This window comes from Ctenopharyngodon idella, chromosome 20 (assembly GCF_019924925.1).
Source record: "Ctenopharyngodon idella isolate HZGC_01 chromosome 20, HZGC01, whole genome shotgun sequence".
NCBI classification, from domain to species: Eukaryota; Metazoa; Chordata; class Actinopteri; order Cypriniformes; family Xenocyprididae; genus Ctenopharyngodon; species Ctenopharyngodon idella.
The window spans coordinates 15,235,324-15,251,901 of NC_067239.1; the positions used below are offsets into that span (position 1 = coordinate 15,235,324).

At 37.5% G+C, this 16,578-nt stretch overlaps 1 protein-coding gene across 1 annotated transcript in view; it reads left to right on the top strand.

The window, feature by feature from the left end:
• Positions 1-233: 233 nt before the first annotated feature.
• The window catches only part of kdr (kinase insert domain receptor (a type III receptor tyrosine kinase)), a 30,043-nt gene continuing 13,698 nt past the window's right edge, over positions 234-16,578 (top strand). Inside the window, exons 1-13 of the mRNA XM_051875330.1 lie at positions 234-545; positions 2,898-2,994; positions 3,198-3,412; positions 4,552-4,673; positions 5,896-6,064; positions 6,348-6,484; positions 8,142-8,334; positions 8,529-8,646; positions 8,764-8,936; positions 9,013-9,169; positions 14,448-14,559; positions 15,133-15,241; positions 15,341-15,685. Of these exons, the coding sequence (XP_051731290.1) occupies positions 482-545; positions 2,898-2,994; positions 3,198-3,412; positions 4,552-4,673; positions 5,896-6,064; positions 6,348-6,484; positions 8,142-8,334; positions 8,529-8,646; positions 8,764-8,936; positions 9,013-9,169; positions 14,448-14,559; positions 15,133-15,241; positions 15,341-15,685 (2,011 nt within the window). The 5' untranslated portion in view covers positions 234-481. The remainder of the gene's footprint in view (positions 546-2,897; positions 2,995-3,197; positions 3,413-4,551; positions 4,674-5,895; positions 6,065-6,347; positions 6,485-8,141; positions 8,335-8,528; positions 8,647-8,763; positions 8,937-9,012; positions 9,170-14,447; positions 14,560-15,132; positions 15,242-15,340; positions 15,686-16,578) is intronic.

Here is a 16,578-nt window from a genome sequence, read left to right on the forward strand (position 1 = left end):
ATAATTCTCACCCTGCATTAAAGGCAGTTTGTTTAGTGGAAATTGTTCTTGATTGAGTTAGGTCCCTATCGTAATTGCTCTCTGATAAAGTGACTGTTCCTTTAAGTCCTGAAGGTCTATGTTCTTCGGACCTTCGGCCTCTGGAGTCTATAGACATTAAATGAACGGTAATGTGTTTGATTAGTAAGTGTGTTTCGCGCCCCTCCCTCGTCTTCCTCCCTATCAGCGCACTTCAGTCACGCGCCCATCCAGCGCACGAATCCATCAGTGAGCGCGCAACAGGTCTCTATCAGGGAAAAAACTCAGAACAGCACAAGGATTTATGTTCTTTAAATAGTCTGTTCTTTATCCTTTTTTTCAGGGTTAAGGATTTTTAAAAATCTATCTTAAAGTGCACAGCTGTGTCGTATAATCGTGATGAGGAGTTAAGGAGTCTGAATTTTGGTTTCATGCCGGGACGGTCCAGCGTTACTGTCGGGCGATGGCAAAGACATCTTATGTGCTTTCTCTCGTCGACATCCTCTTTACCATCAACTTGGTTATAGGTATGAAATGAACATCTAATCAAATATAAGCTACAAATGCTCACATTATCATTATCTTTCTCATCATTAGCTACAGTCAACTCATTGTTAATTGATAATTGATCTCACGATTGCTGAGTTTCAGTTCGTCATAAGCTACGCATTAAAAAAACTCGTATTAAAATGTTAAAGTGTACACCTGTTACTGATTTGAAACAACTGTAGCTATGATTTTTTTCTCACTTTTCCCCGTTATTGTATCTGTAGTAGGCTAAATAGTATATATTTTAAGAATAGTAAAAAAAAATGTAAATGCTCCTATTGCTATATGCCTACATTATAAAGCGATTTATACTTTTTATTTATTTTAAAAATCGGTCATTCATAGTCTATTTTTTTTACTATTCAAAAAAATATTTACTACAGATAAAATAACGGGAATAAGCATTCCCAGAATTCCATGCGCAAATTATAACATTTGTTTAGATTATTCTTATGAGTTACAGTTATTGTTTTATGTTGCATTTATGTTATTTAGCTATAGCATTATTTTAGTGTTGTGTTTTTCTAATGGTGTTTTGTGTTTGTGTGGGAACATTGTGCTCTGTCTTAATGTTTGGTTTCAGTTCTAGAAGTCAGTTTAGATAAGATATGTCATATTTTGGTTTTACATAATTTAATCAATATTATTATCAGTACATTTTATAGTGGCAAAATCGTTGCTTTTTAAAGTAAAGAGCCAGAGCTTAAATTTATATAGGCCTAACAGATTTAGGAGCTAACATTTATATATGTAATAAATGTGCAATACAGACTAAGAGTTGTTTCAGTATAAAATTTAAAAATTGTATACAAGATGGGATCTAAATAAAACTTTGGGAACACTTAATATAGGGAACACATATAAACTATTAACTACATCTTTTCCCTCAATAAACTCCTAATTTACTGCTTATTAATAGTTAGTAAGGTAGTTGTTAAGTTTAGGTATAGGGTAGGATTAAGAATATAAAATAAGGTATTAATATGTGCTTAATTAGTACTAATAAATAGCCAATAATTTAGTAATATGCAAGCTAATAAGCAACTAGTTAAACGGCCCTAAAATAAAGTGTTACCAAATCTTCCTATTCTTTCTTGCCCTTATCTTGTAATTCCTTCAGTTCACTCTTATTCATCAGATACAATCAAGCCCTCACCACCATTGTTGTTTCAAGTGCTTTCAGTGTCTGGCCGTTTAAATGTTAAAACAAACAGTTGAATAAGTTAGTCTCCATGGAGTGCATGTGTAGCATTATTGTGTGTGCCCATAAGATTCGAGTATGTGTGTTCCCAGTTAGTTCCTCTGGAGCAGGAATCCCACCTCAGGCTTTGGAGCGTGGGGCCATTTAGCCCTGGCCCATCTGCCCAGGCTTCCTGTTTTGATACATCCAGGCCTCTGTGCTGCACTTGCAGCTCCAATGGAAAAATATCCCAGGGTCCCACATCACACTGCTCTATGCCACAATGCACTGTGCCATTCTGTGTTGTTCTACACGTCTGCATCCCTTATATCTTGTGCTGTCCCAAACTCCTGATTGACTATGGGAATCCATGCTTATGCACAGAGAGAAGCAGTGGTTTGAGCTGAGCAGCACAATTTTTTGACTGCACCTTTTTAAGACATAAATCGTTGTGGTTTGTTGAAAATGAAGCTGTAGATTTAACCTGATGGTCGAGCTAAAGCTGTCAAGATGGCTCACGTTGTGTGTGTTATAAGTGGACTTACATAAAGATAAAAAGAGAAAAGGGAGCTGCTTTCAGATGAAGATGGAGATAAAGTTGAGTTTGTGAATAAGCTAAATTATTCTGGGATTAATATTAACCATGTTGAAAGTACTTTAGGGAGATCCTAGGAAAGGTGCATGTTGTACCTCTTAAAATTTATTTAGTCTTGATGTTAATGTGATATATTACAGCTGTATTCTCAGAGGTTTATTGCTCTGAAGATGGCGGTCCTACTATCCAGTGTTTAGTTTTAATGTGAAATATTGTTATATGTTGTCTAGATTCAAATTTACACTGGATGTTTTTTGTCTTTTTTGGTTTAAGTTGGTTTAATTCAATTTAATAAGATAAACATCAGAAATCTGGTAACATTTGTTTCTTTACATAGCATTTTATAGCATAATATTCATATATTATATAAAAAATAGGTTATTTGCATCAGTAATAAATTTCTCAGGATTTAGGCCAGTGTAAGAGTATGTGAATATCATATCCATTAAATCCATTTAAATCACACAGTGATTTTATATTTTTTGCAAGTATTCATGTGAATATAAGCAGCTTTTTCTTTAACAAAGCATTCTGGGTGTATTTTTTTTCTTGTAGCAATAGAGCTCAGGTTTGTGCCGGATCCTCCAACCTTAAACATCACTGAGAAAACTCTCAAAATCAATGCTTCAAGTACACTGGAGATCACATGCAAGTAAGCTTTGCTTCTGGAGAAGAGCAGTTCTGTTTTCTAATAAAATTAACTTTCATTTTCATTGTGATGCTACAGCACTTTTTTCTCACAAGCTAAGAAAAGGGTGCCGTTTTTGTTAACTATTTGATTTTTGATGGTAAAAACAGACTGTCTTTTTTGTCAGATTACATTGCTGACGCTAGTCTTTTCTGCCTGTTACACAGGGGGCGGCAGATCCTGGAGTGGTCTACACCTCACAACCGAACCCGTTCTGAAACCCGGCTCACCACATCAGACTGTAGTGGTGATGGACTATTCTGTAGCACTTTAACCCTTTCCAAAGCAGTAGCCAATGAGACGGGAGAGTACCGCTGCTTCTATAAAAGCCTGCCTATAGAGGATGGGAAGACTTCTGTAGCTGTGTATGTCTTCATACAAGGTATGATTTTCACGTGTAATTTTGTTGGACAAGTTTTCAACAAAAAGATAAGCACATTTTTCATAGTGTTCGACTCTTTCTCCCACTGTCTTCCAGAGAAAGTGGGAGAGACAGTGGGAATGTTACAAAAATGTTTGGCGCATACTTCCTTTGTTGTCTTTCAGGATAACCTTCTGACCTCTTCATTCTTCATAACCTCTTCATTCTGGTGGCACCACCACATTTGACTTCCCATTTTCATCATTATAGCTGTAAACTGTTTGTCCAGACAGACAAAATATAGGAATTGGTTTGTTTTGAGTTAATGGTTTTTAAGTAATGGTTAGTGTAAGTGTGGTTGTGTGAACTTGCACTTTTGATAATCAGGTTTCATAACTGTTTGTAAGTAGTGTTATATCTCTTATGCTATCTAAAGAGTGTATTTAGTAGAGATAGGTCAAATGGTAACACTTTATTTTAATGTCTTTTAACTAGTTGCTTATTAGCATGCATATTACTAGAATATTGGCTATTTATTTGTACTTATTAAGCACATATAGATGCCTTATTCTGCATGACCTTATTCTACATTCTTAATCCTACCCAATACATAAACTTAACAACTACCTTACTAACTATTAAAGGGATAGTTCACCCAAAAATGAAAAATTCTGTCATCATTTACTCACCATCAAGTTGTTCCAAACCTGTATAAATTTCTTTGTTCTGTTGAACACAAAGAAAGATATTTCGAAGAATGTGGGAAACGGAACAGTTTTGGGGCACCATTGACTTCCATAGTATTTTTTTTCCTACTATGGAAGTCAATAGTGCCCCAAAGCAGCCTGGTTAAAAACATTCTTCAAAATATCTTCCTTTGTGTTCAGCAGAACAAAGAAATTTATACAGATTTGGAACAACTTGAGGGTGAGTAAATGATGACAGAATTTTCATTATTGGATGAACTATCCCTTTAATAAGCAGTACATTAGGAGTTAATTGAGGGAAAAGTCATAGTTAATAGTTTATATGTGTTCCCTATACTAAAGTGTTACCAGTCAAATTATACTAGATTATGGCAACTTCATCATTTCTGCATGTGATTTGTAAATATCTGGTTGTTGGTTAAATATAAATACCAGACATATCTATGTTTTTAGATTATCGTACGCCATTTGTCCGAATGGCTCAAGATTATGATGTCGTGTTCATTCGGGAGGGAGAACATGTGGTTATTCCCTGTCTGGTATCTCTGGAGGATCTAAATGTCACACTGTACACAGTGAGTATTTCAACACAGACATATTCCCCTACCCTATACTGTAAAAAGTGGTGATCTGCAAATGTTACCTTCTATTTCCAAGGAGCTATTTCTTTTTGAGCTAACTCTAAATTGAGTTTTGTTGGTATTTAGGATCATTCAGTGATGTTAAATAATAAATAAAATGTTATGTTGTGTACATAACTTTGTGAGTTCAGAATCATCCAAATCATACAAACTACACTATTGTTCAGAATTTTGGGTTCTGTAAGATATTTTATTGTTTTTGAAAGAAGTGTCTCATGCTTACCATGGCTGCATTTATTTGATACAGTTAAAACAGTAATATTGTGAAATAATAATACAATTTAAAAGAACTGTTTTCTATTTTAATATATTTTAAAATATTATTTACTCCTGTGATGTCAAAGCTGAATTTTCAGCATCATTTCTCCAGTCTTCAGTGTCACATGATCCCTCAGAAATCATTCTAATATGCTTATCTGGTGCTCAAGAAACATTTAGTTATACTATCAATGTTGATATTATGATATTATAATATATTTGTGGAAAGCATGATACATTTTTTTTCATTCTTTTATGAGTAGAAAGTTCAAAAGAACTGCGTTTATTTGAAATTTTTGCAACAGTGTAACATTTTCGCGTTCTTACTGAATACAAATGCTTATTTCCTTGAAAAACAACAATTTTACAGGGATAGTTCACCCAAAAATGAAAATTCTGTCATCATTTACTCACCGTCAAGTTGTTCCAAGCCTGTGTAAATTTCTTTGTTCTGCTGAACACAAAGGAAGATATTTAGAAAAATGTGGTAGTAAATGCGGGGCGAGATCTGCTTGGTTACAAACATTCTTCCAATTATCTTCCTTTGTGTTCAGTAAAACAAAAAAATGTACACAGGTTAGGAACAACTTGAGGGTGAGTAAATGATGACAGAATTTTCATTTTTGGGTGAACTATCCCTTTAACTGACCCCAAACTTTTGAACAGTAGTGAACATTGTGAAAATTGCTTTTTATGGGGAGTTTTTGGTTTTCTTTTCAAATTGAATTGAATGTATAGGACATGGACATTATCTATAGGTCTTTTCTGTTGACTTCAGATCCATAATAAATGTGAAATGTATGACTATAAAACGTTAAATGTTTACTCATCCCTGTGTTGTGTGATTCACTGCTGGTGATATGATGTGAAGAATGTTTATGGTGTCTGCCTTCAACAGAAGTATCCAGTAAAAGAACTGGCCACTGATGGGAAAGAAGTCATCTGGGATAGCAAGAGGGGTTTCATCCTGCCTAGTCATGTGGTCAGCTATGCTGGCGTGGTCTACTGCCAAACCATAATTCGAAACGAGACTTATCAGTCATCACCGTACATTGTGGCTGTTGTAGGTAAGCCAAAAAAAAAAAAAAAAGTATTTATTTTTTTATTATTTTATTTGGGCAAGTGAATGTTGCATGAAGTACATGTTTTGTGCATCTGACTTATCATTTATTTCAGTTTTGCAAGTGTGTCAGAAATTGATAAAACTTTTGTTTTTGAGGAGGCGAGATTGCATGTTTCAGAATCATTTGTTGAGACTGTAGAACAGTGTGGTGTGAGATCAGCTGCCCTGGTCTCAAGAGAACAATGCTCCACCCGGCACGTCCCTTACACCCCTTCCCTCTTCCGCAGGATACAAGATCCATGACCTCACCCTGAGTCCAGCTCATGAGAGGCTGACGGTAGGGGAGAGGCTAATGTTGAACTGCACCGCTCACACCGAGCTCAATGTGGGAATCGACTTTCAGTGGACCTTCCCACATGAGAAGGTCAGTGACTGAAATGTTCAATACCAGTTAACCTCAATCGACAGTATTTGTGACACAATCTTGATTACAAAAGAAAAGAACTAGACCAGCCCCTGTTTTTTTCTTCTTGTTGTCTCCTTCCTGTTCTCTACGTAAGTTTGCAATGTCCGGTGATGAAAAACAGCCAGAAACAGTCAAAACAAAAGCTGTCTGCTATGTCTTTATTTGATAGCAGGTGTGTGACAAACGTTTTGGTTAGTATCAAAAATACAGTAAAATTAGTAATTTTGAGAAATATTATTACAATTTAAAAATACCTGTTTTCTGTTTTAATATATTTTAAATTGTCATTTATTTCTGTGATGGCAAAGCTGAATCTTAAGCTGTCGTTACTCCAGTCTTCAGTGTCACATGGTCCTTTAGAAATCAATCTAATATGCTGATTTGGTGCTCAAGAAACATTTATTATGATCAATGTTGAAAACAGTTGTTCTGCTTAATATTTTTATGGAAAATGTTATACTTTTTAAAGGATTTTTTGATCAATAGAAAGTTCAGAAGAACAGCTTTTATTTGAAATAGAAATCTTTTGTCACATTTCTTTTTAATGGAAAGCATTTCTAATTTCTATTTCTTTCTATTATTTCTGTGGTAATTGACACTATGCAACACAATTGACTTGTACTGACCCCAAATCATCCTTTAAAATGGATCATCACATCAGTCAATCTTCTGTGTGACTGTCGATATCTGGCTACTTAGTTATGCTGGCATTTATGTTTTACTTAAAGGGTTAGTTCACCCCAAAATGAAAATTCTGTCATCATTTACTCATCCTCATGTCGTTCCAAACCCGTAAGACCTTCGTTCATCTTCGGAACACAAATGAAGATCTTTTTGATGAAATCGGAGAGCTTTCTGTCCCTCCATAGACAGCTACAGAACTACCACTTTGATGCTTCAAAAAGTTCATAAAGAGATCGTAAAACTAATCCACATGAATTGAGTGGTTTAGTCCAAATTTTCTGAAGAGACTCGTTCGCTTTATATGATGAACAGATTGAATTTAGGCTTATATTCACATATAATCATTCATCAACTAACACAGCCGTTGTGGTAAATGGAAGCTCAAGCATGTTTGCTTGATGCATGCAAGGAACAAAGAGGTTCATTCTCGTGTTATGCAGCACGTTTGAGCTTCCTGAAGGGATTTGTTCTTGTGCGTCAAGCAGTTTCAGTTGAGCTTCTGTTTATGTTTGCTGATCAAAGTTTACATATGAATAAAAGCCTAAATTAAATCTGTTCATCATATAAAGTGATTTACATATGGATTCGTTTTACGATCTCTTTATGAAATTTTTAAAGCGTCAAAGTGGTAATTCTGTAGCTGTCTATAGAGGGAAAGAGAGAAAGCTTGCATATTTCAACCAAAAAGATCTTCATTTGTGTTTCGAAGATGAACGAAAGTCTTACGGGTTTGGAACGACACGAGGGTGAGTAATTAATGACAGAATTTTTATTTTTGGGAGAACTAACCCTTTAAGACACTAGAAGCAAAAGCTCAATTCAAATCAGTCCAGTCCAGACCAGTTCAGCTAATTTTGTTGAACTGCAATTTCATAAATAACATCTTGCTTTTCTCTGGTGAATTTTAAACCGTCTCTCTCACCTCCTGCAGAGAAGTGTCAACAGCTCAATGCCAAGGTCACGCTATGAGACCAGGTCCTACAAGAAGAAGCTGTGGAACTCCTTAGAACTGTCCAATACCCTCATTGTAGAGAATGTGACCATAAATGACACTGGAGAGTATATCTGCACAGCCTCTAGTGGTCAGATGCACAAAATTGCCCGAGCATCCCTCATCGTCTATGGTATGTGCTTTTAGGAATAACCACAACTTAGGAATGAAATGGAGCATTATATGTAATGTAAAACATTAGTGATGCTGGCACAACAAGGGCAGCATAAACATATGGTAGCATAAAGACCATATGTTTTACAATGCAAATAATACAAAAATACAATGTTTTACTAGCATTTGCTAACATATCTATTGATATTTCAGAGAAACCATTTGTAGCGCTCAATGATCAGTTGTTGCAGACTGTGGAGGCTAATGCTGGCCAGGAAGAGGCAAAAATCCTTGTTAAATATGATGCTTATCCAGAGCCTTCTGTCAAGTGGTAAGTGGTTAATGAGTGGTTAATAAAGTGTGACTATATAAAATAAAATAGATTAGAACTGTCTGTGCAAATCAGACTGAACTTTCATTAAGCTTTCTTCCACTCTTGTCCATCCAGGTATAAGAATGATCAACAGATAGTGTGGAAGGATGAGTACAGGATGAAGCCTAACAGAGGATCTCTCACTATATATGGTGTTACTGAGAAGGATGCTGGGAATTATACTGTTGTCATGACAAATAAGATTACCAAGGAGGAGCAGAAAAGAACATTTCAACTATTGGTTCATGGTAGTGAATCTCTTCTCTTCTCTTCTCTTCTCTTCTCTTCTTCTCTGACTGTTTTAACGTGTGTTTATATGTACAGTTCACCCTAAGATCTTTGAGAAGGAAGTGCCATTGGATCGTGATGTTCATATGTATGGAAGTAGCCCTACACTCAGATGCACTGCTAGCGGAGGATCCAGCCCTGTCACAATAAAATGGCAGTGGATGCCCAGAGAGGACTGCCCAATCAGATTTCTGTAAGTCGTATGCCACATGATTTGATGCTGTCTTCTTGTTTTGTTTCAAATGTAACCTGTTTAATACAGCTAAGTATTTAGATGGTTAAAAAATGGTTTTCCCAGATAATGTCAGATAAATATGCTTCATCTAAATAAACTAAGTCAAAATATTAATTAATATAACTCAATTAACATGAATAAATTAGGTTAGTCAAATGAAAGTCATTTTAAGGGTAGATAAAGTATGTAAAAAAAATTATCCTTAAGATATCAATTGCACGTCACCACGTTTTACATGTTATACACACATGCATACATACATACATACATACATACATGTCATTTTAAAATACATGTTTTTTTTGTTTTTTTTTGTTATTTACCAACATATATTTGTTTCAGTTCTCTTTAATTGTATTGTATTATATTATGAAAGAAATACAAAAATATCTAACATCTTATGCTGTGGTAAAAAATAATACTGTGTGACATATTGTACATACACCAATCAGGCATAACATTATGACCACTGACAGGTGAAGTGAATAACACTGATTGTCTCGTGATTCATCACGGCACCTGTTAGTGGGTGGGATATATTAGGCAGCAAGTAAACATTTTGTCCTCAAAGTTGATGTGTTAGAAGCAGGAAAAATGGGCAAGCGTAAGGATTTGAACAGGTTTGACAAGAGCCAAATTGTGATGGTTAGACGACTGGGTCAGAGCATCTCCAAAACTGCAGCTCTTGTGGGGTGTTCCCGGTCTGCAGTGGTCAGTATCTATCAAAAGTGGTCCAAGGAAGGAACAGTGGTGAACCAGCGACAGGGTCATGGGCGACCAAGGCTCATTGACGCATGTAGGGAGCGAAGGCTGGCCCGTGTAGTCCAGTCCAACAGACGAGCTACTATAGCTCAAATTGCTCAAGAAGTTAATTCTAGTTCTGTTAGAAAGGTGTCAGAATACACAGTGCATCGCAGTTTGTTGCGTATGGGGCTGCATAGCCGCAGACCAGTCAGGGTGCCCATGCTGACCCCTGTCCACCGCTGAAAGTGCCAACAGTGGGCACGTGAGCATCAGAACTGGACCACGGAGCAATGGAAGAAGGTGGCCTGGTCTGATAAATCACGTTTTCTTTTACATTACGTGGATGGCCGGGTGCGTGTGCGTCGCTTACCTGGGGAACACATGGCACCAGGATGCACTATGGGAAGAAGGCAAGCCGGAGGAGGCAGTGTGAGTCTTGGGTCCAGTCTTGGGTCCTGCCATCCATGTGTATGTTACTTTGACACGTACCACCTACCTAAGCATTGTTGCAGACCATGTACACCCTTTCATGGAAACGGTATTCCCTGGTGGCTGTGGACTCTTTTAGCAGGATAATGCACCCTGCCACAAAGCAAAAATGGTTCAGGAATGGTTTAAGGAGCACAACAACGAGTTTGAGGTGTTAACTTGGCCTCCAAATTCCCCAGATCTCAATCCAATCGAGCATCTGTGGGATGTGCTGAACAAACAAGTCCGATCCATGGAGGCCCCACCTCGCAACTTACAGGACTTAAAGGATCTGCTGCTAACATCTTGGTGCCAGATACCACAGCACACCTTCAGGGGTCTAGTGGAGTCCATGCCTCGACGTGTCAGGGCTGTTTTGGCAGCAAAAGTGGGACCAACACAATATTAGGAAGGTGGTCATAATGTTATGCCTGATCTGTGTATGTACCAATATACCTAAACATATGTAGAGTATGTTTCATGTTCTCTCTTTTCTTTGCTTTCCTGCATTTTCACATCTACTCTGCATGTATATTACTGTAAATATTTTTTCTCTTGTATGACAAATTGTTTGTGAAATTCCTTATTTGTACATTCCTTGATGAAACGTAATGCAAATGCTGAAATGAAATTATCTCATGGCCCCAAAAAACAGCTTGCTAGGACGCAGCAGAAACGAAACAATTCGGCATTTACCAACCTGTCATGCAGAAAGAAAGCTAAAAATTAAATATTTCTTCCTGTATTTGTATGGGAAGTCGTTTACTGTTTTATTTAGGTTGATGAAAATATCGTTAGTCATTGTTTTTGCTGGCAAAATATGCACTGAATAAGAATGTTTGCAGGTCCCGGTTTGCTCAGTGCTTTGGCATATTTGTGTGGTCTATTCATTCCAATAGAAGACGTATGAGAACTGTGCTAGCATATTTGTTTCTGCTGTTCAAGTGTGTCCCACAGTGCAATTCATTAGCATTTTGTGCTCTAATTGGGCATTCATCCTGAAACAACTGTTGTGATTGGGCCAAAAAGTATGACTGCTTGGGTTAGAGAGGACTAAGAAATCAGCTACTGTGAGTTTTGTTGACTTGTGACTTTGATTGGCAGCCTGCGTTCACAGAACATCACTTCCAAAGATGTTGTGATCATGCAATGAGTGTTCAGGGCCAGGCATTACGCGAATCCTTATCTTCAGATTGCACCCCCGAGGACTACTTCCGTAGTCCTCATCACAACTTCCTGTTGTTCTAAAAGCAGACGCGTTCAAAACTTGTGTCCTTGATCAGACATGAAAATAACACAATGTCTGTCACTGTGTCCTACTAACAAGAGTTCAGCCTCGTCCTCACCTTTCATTACAGCTTTTATGTGACCTATTTTTGTGTTTGTCTGTTTCCCCCTCTTTTTTTCCTTTTTCCTCTTTCTGTCTCATCTTCTCTGGCTGGCCTACATGAGGTGCTGATGTTAAACCTAAGTATAAACCCAATGTCTGTTTATTGACATTTATGTTAATTCCCTTTGCTCATAAATATGTGTGGCAGAAGTGAAATTACTGTAGATCTGAGAACTGAGTTATGGGATGGTCTAAATTTAGACCGTTAATAATAGATGCATTGTTGTTTAGGATTCAATTCCGTTTTTCCTGTTCCTGCTGGAGATATGTAGATAGATATAGGTGTTTATTTTTGAGCGTGTTTTCTCTTTTGAGATATGGATCCTCAATTTTAAAATGTTATAATATAAAATGCTTGTTTTTTTTTCATAATGATTTTTTTTTTTTTTTTTTGGCTTACAGGGTTCACCCAAAAATGAAAATTCTGTCATTAATTACTCACCCTCATGTCACTCCAAACCCATAAGACCTTTGTTCATCTTCAGAACACAAATTAAGATATTTTTATTGAAATCCGTGAGCTATCTGGCCTCCGATAGACTGCAACACAACTACCACTTTCAAGCCCCAGAAAGGTTTTAAAGACATCGTTAAAATAGTCCACGTGACTACAGTGGTTCAACCTTAATGTTATGAAGCGACGAGAATACTTTTTGTGCACAAAAAACAAACAAAAATAATGACTTTATTCAACAGTTTCTTCTCTTCCCTGTCAGTCTCCTACGGTGTTGACGTAGTAAACACAGTGCAGCGCTTCCGAGTTCTACATCCGAACACCTGCTCAGTATTGGCTGACGCTGTTCACATGAGCAGCACAATGCATTTGTGTGATGCTGACGCAGGAGCCGGCCAATAATGAGCCGGCGCTCTGACAAAAAGTATTCTTGTCGCTACAAAAAAATTACGGTTGAACCACTGTAGTCACATTGACTATTTTAATCCTTTAATGAATAAAAAGTTAATAGAAAGACCAGCATCAATTTGAAATAAGTTTTTTTTTTTTTTTTTTGTAACATAAATGTCTTTATCACTTTTGATCAATTTAATGCATCCTTGCTGAATAAAAGTTAATTTTCTTTTTTTTTTTTTTTTTTTAAACTTAACGATCCCAAACTTTTGAACGATAGTATTTACATTTATGCATTTAAGAGACAATTTTATAAAAGTGACTTGCACCAGAGGACCATAAGCAACTACTAGTACTACTACTACTAATAATATATATATTTTTATACATTACTTATATGTACTGTATATATATATATATATATATATATATATATACACACACACACACTATATTGCCAGAAGTTTTGGGATGCCTGCCTTTACGTGCACATGAACTTTAATGACATCCCATTCTTAATCCATAGGGTTAAATATGGAGTTGGCCCACCCTTTGCAGCTATAACAGCTTCAATTCTTCTGGAAAGGCTTTCCACAAGGTTTAGGAGTGTGTTTATGGGAATTTTTGACCATTCTTCTAGAAGCGCATTTGTGAGGTCAGGCAGTGATGTTGACGAGAAGGCCTGGCTCACAGTCTCCACTCTAATTCATCCCAAGCTGTTCTGTCGGGTTGAGGTCAGGACTCTGTGCAGCGCAGTCAAGTTCCTCCACACCAAACTCGCTCATCCATGTTTTTATGGACCTTGCTTTGTGCACTGGTGCGCAGTCATGTTGGAACAGGAAGGGGCCATCCCCAAACTGTTCCCAAAAAGTTGGGAGCATGAAATTGTCCAAAATGTCTTGGTATGCTGAAGCATTAAGAGTTCCTTTCACTGGAACTAAGGGGCCAAGCCCAACCCCTGGAAAACAACCCCACACCGTAATCCCCCTCTATCAAACTTTACACTTGGCACAATGCAGTCAGGCAAGTACCGTTCTCCTGGCAACCGCCAAACCCAAACTCGTCCATCGGATTGCCAGACAGAGAAGCGTGATTGGTCGCTCCAGAGAACACGTCTCCACTGCTCTAGAGTCCAGTAGCGGCGTGCTTTACACCACTGCATCCGACGCTTTGCATTGCACTTGATGTAAGGCTTGGATGCAGCTGCTCGGCCATGGAAACCCATTCCATGAAGCTCTCTACACACTGTTCTTGAGCTAATCTGAAGACCACATGAAGTTTGGAGGTCTGTAGCTATTGACTCTGCAGAAAGTTGGAGACTTCTGCGCACTGTGCCCCTCAGCATGCGCTGACCCGCTCTGTGATTTTACATGGTCTACCACTTCGTGGTTGAGTTGCTGTTGTTCCCAATTGCTTCCACTTTCTTATGATATCACTAACAGTTGACTGTGGAATACTTAGTAGTGAGGAAATTTAACGAATGGACTTATTGCACAGGTGGCAACCTATCACAGTACCATGCTTGAATTCACTGAGCTCCTGAGAGCGAACCATTGTTTCACGAATGTTTGTAGAAGCAGTCTGCATGCCTAGGTGCTTGATTTTATACACCTGTGGCCATGGAAGTGATTGGAACACCTGAATTCAATGATTTGGATGGGTGTCCCAATACTTTTGGCAATATAGTATGTATGTGTGTGTGTATATATATATATATATATATATATATATATATATATATATATATAATTTATTTATTTTGACTGTGTAAAAACTGTTACTCACAGACCAAAGTCAGACCAGAGTGTGGTGAAGTGTGACAAGTGGAGGGAGATATCAAACAACACAGGAAAGAATCCCATCATCAGCCCCACATCTGTCATTGAACGGTCTCTTAAGGTAAACATTAATACCAGTACTGTGCTGTGTTTAGCTTAGCATTTAAACATGCAAAAAATAAGCATAAAATATACAGTTGGGTATATGTTTCATACTGGGATTCAAAATGTAATTTAAACCTGGTAATAAACCTGAAACAAATTAAGATGTTAAGTAAATAAGAAATATTTAAGACTCATGCACTATTTCTAGGTCATTAATCAAACAAGTAAATGTATTCTGCTTTGTACAGACAGTAAGATGTACTTGCTTCAATCGAAGCTCAAGAGGCTCTTTAGATAATCTCAAGTCATGCTGGAAAACATGATCATCAGGTTTTACACAAACTTGTTGAGTTCACGCAGCTCGAGTGCAGCTGTTATAAAAGCCAAAAGACAAAACAAATATGAAGACATTTAAAAAAAAAAAATTCAAATTAATTTTTCAATTTGTAATAAAAATGCAAAAGTGGTCTGAGACCTTTGGACCCCACTGAATTAATGATTAATCTTTGTGAATCTGGTTATAATTATATTATTAAAATCATCCACTGCCTTTGATGCTGTTTTGATGTACTTGCGTGTTCTCCCATAGACCATCAGCACACTGAAGATCCAGAAAGCAGTTGATCATGCCCTCTACAGGTGTCTTGCCACCAATAAGATGGGAGAAGAAGAGCGAGTCATTGTGTTTCAAGTAACTCGTGAGTGCTTCCAAACCAGGGACAATCTCCACTGTACATCCCAAATTAAACTATTGCAACTGAAGTGATCAAATCTCAACTTTTTGTTATTCCTCATAGGTTTCCTCAACCTAAGCGTCCTCCCCTCCAGCAGCCCTATTGAGGGAGAGGACGTGGTAATGCGCTGTGTAGCCGATCGACTGCTGTACTCTAACTTACGTTGGTATCGGGTAACAAACGTAGCTAACCCTGAGGCCCCTCCAGCGGCCGTGCCCTGTGATACCCTCACCCTGTCACCTTTCCACCAGCCCAATGTCACCATATCAGGCCTGCAGGGCACCAATGCAACGCTGGACCTACCCATACCCAATGCCACTTTGATGGACCAAGGCATGTACGCTTGCCAAGTGGAAAACGTGGGCAACAATGAGAGAACCTGCTTACTTCACAACCTCAGGCTCAGAGGTTAGTCTATAGCTTTACATAAAGAGTGTTCAAGAAACATGTTTGAAAATTATTTTGTATTTATGTTTGAAATCATTATTTTTGTAATTTAACTAGTTTGGTGATGCTGGTGGTGTAGAAACTACACACTTATAGGGATAGTTCACCCAAAAATTAAAATTATCCCATGATTTACTCACCCTCAAGCCATCCTAGGTATATATGACTCTTAGGTGTATACGATCTTCTTTCAGACACACAAAATCGGGGATATATTTAAAAATATCCTGGCTCTTCCAATCTTTATAATGGTAGTGAATGGGGGTGTTTTAAAGCCCCCCAAAAATGCATCTATCCATCATAAAAAAATAACCCATACGGCTCCAGGGGTTAATAAAGGCCTTCTGAAGTGATTTGATGGGTTTTTGTAAGAAAAATATCCATATGTAAAACTTTATCTATTATAATAACCGGCCGTACACATCAATTTGCAACGGAAGAGTAACCTCTGTGTAATGACGAATGCGGAAGCGCAGAGGATAGAGCAAAACAAAACACTAGTCATGAATTATAAGTGTAAAACAACAAATTTTAAAGAGAAATTTCTGAGGATTTCGATATAAGAGTAGAGGAGCTTCAGTTTGTTCCACAGCCTTATTTGTTTAAACCACGAGAGGTGTCTAATCTTACACTATTCCTACATCCTGCGTCATACATCATGCCAGGGGTTGCAGGCAGTATGCGTATGGTCGTCTGGTGGAAGCTAGTTATTTTAGTTTATAAAGTTTTATATATGTATATTTTTCTTACAAAAACCCAAAGCTTCACTTCTGAATGCCTTTATTAACCCCCTGGAGCCGTATGGATTATATTTATAATGGACGGATGCATTTTTGGGGGCTTTAAAATGTGGC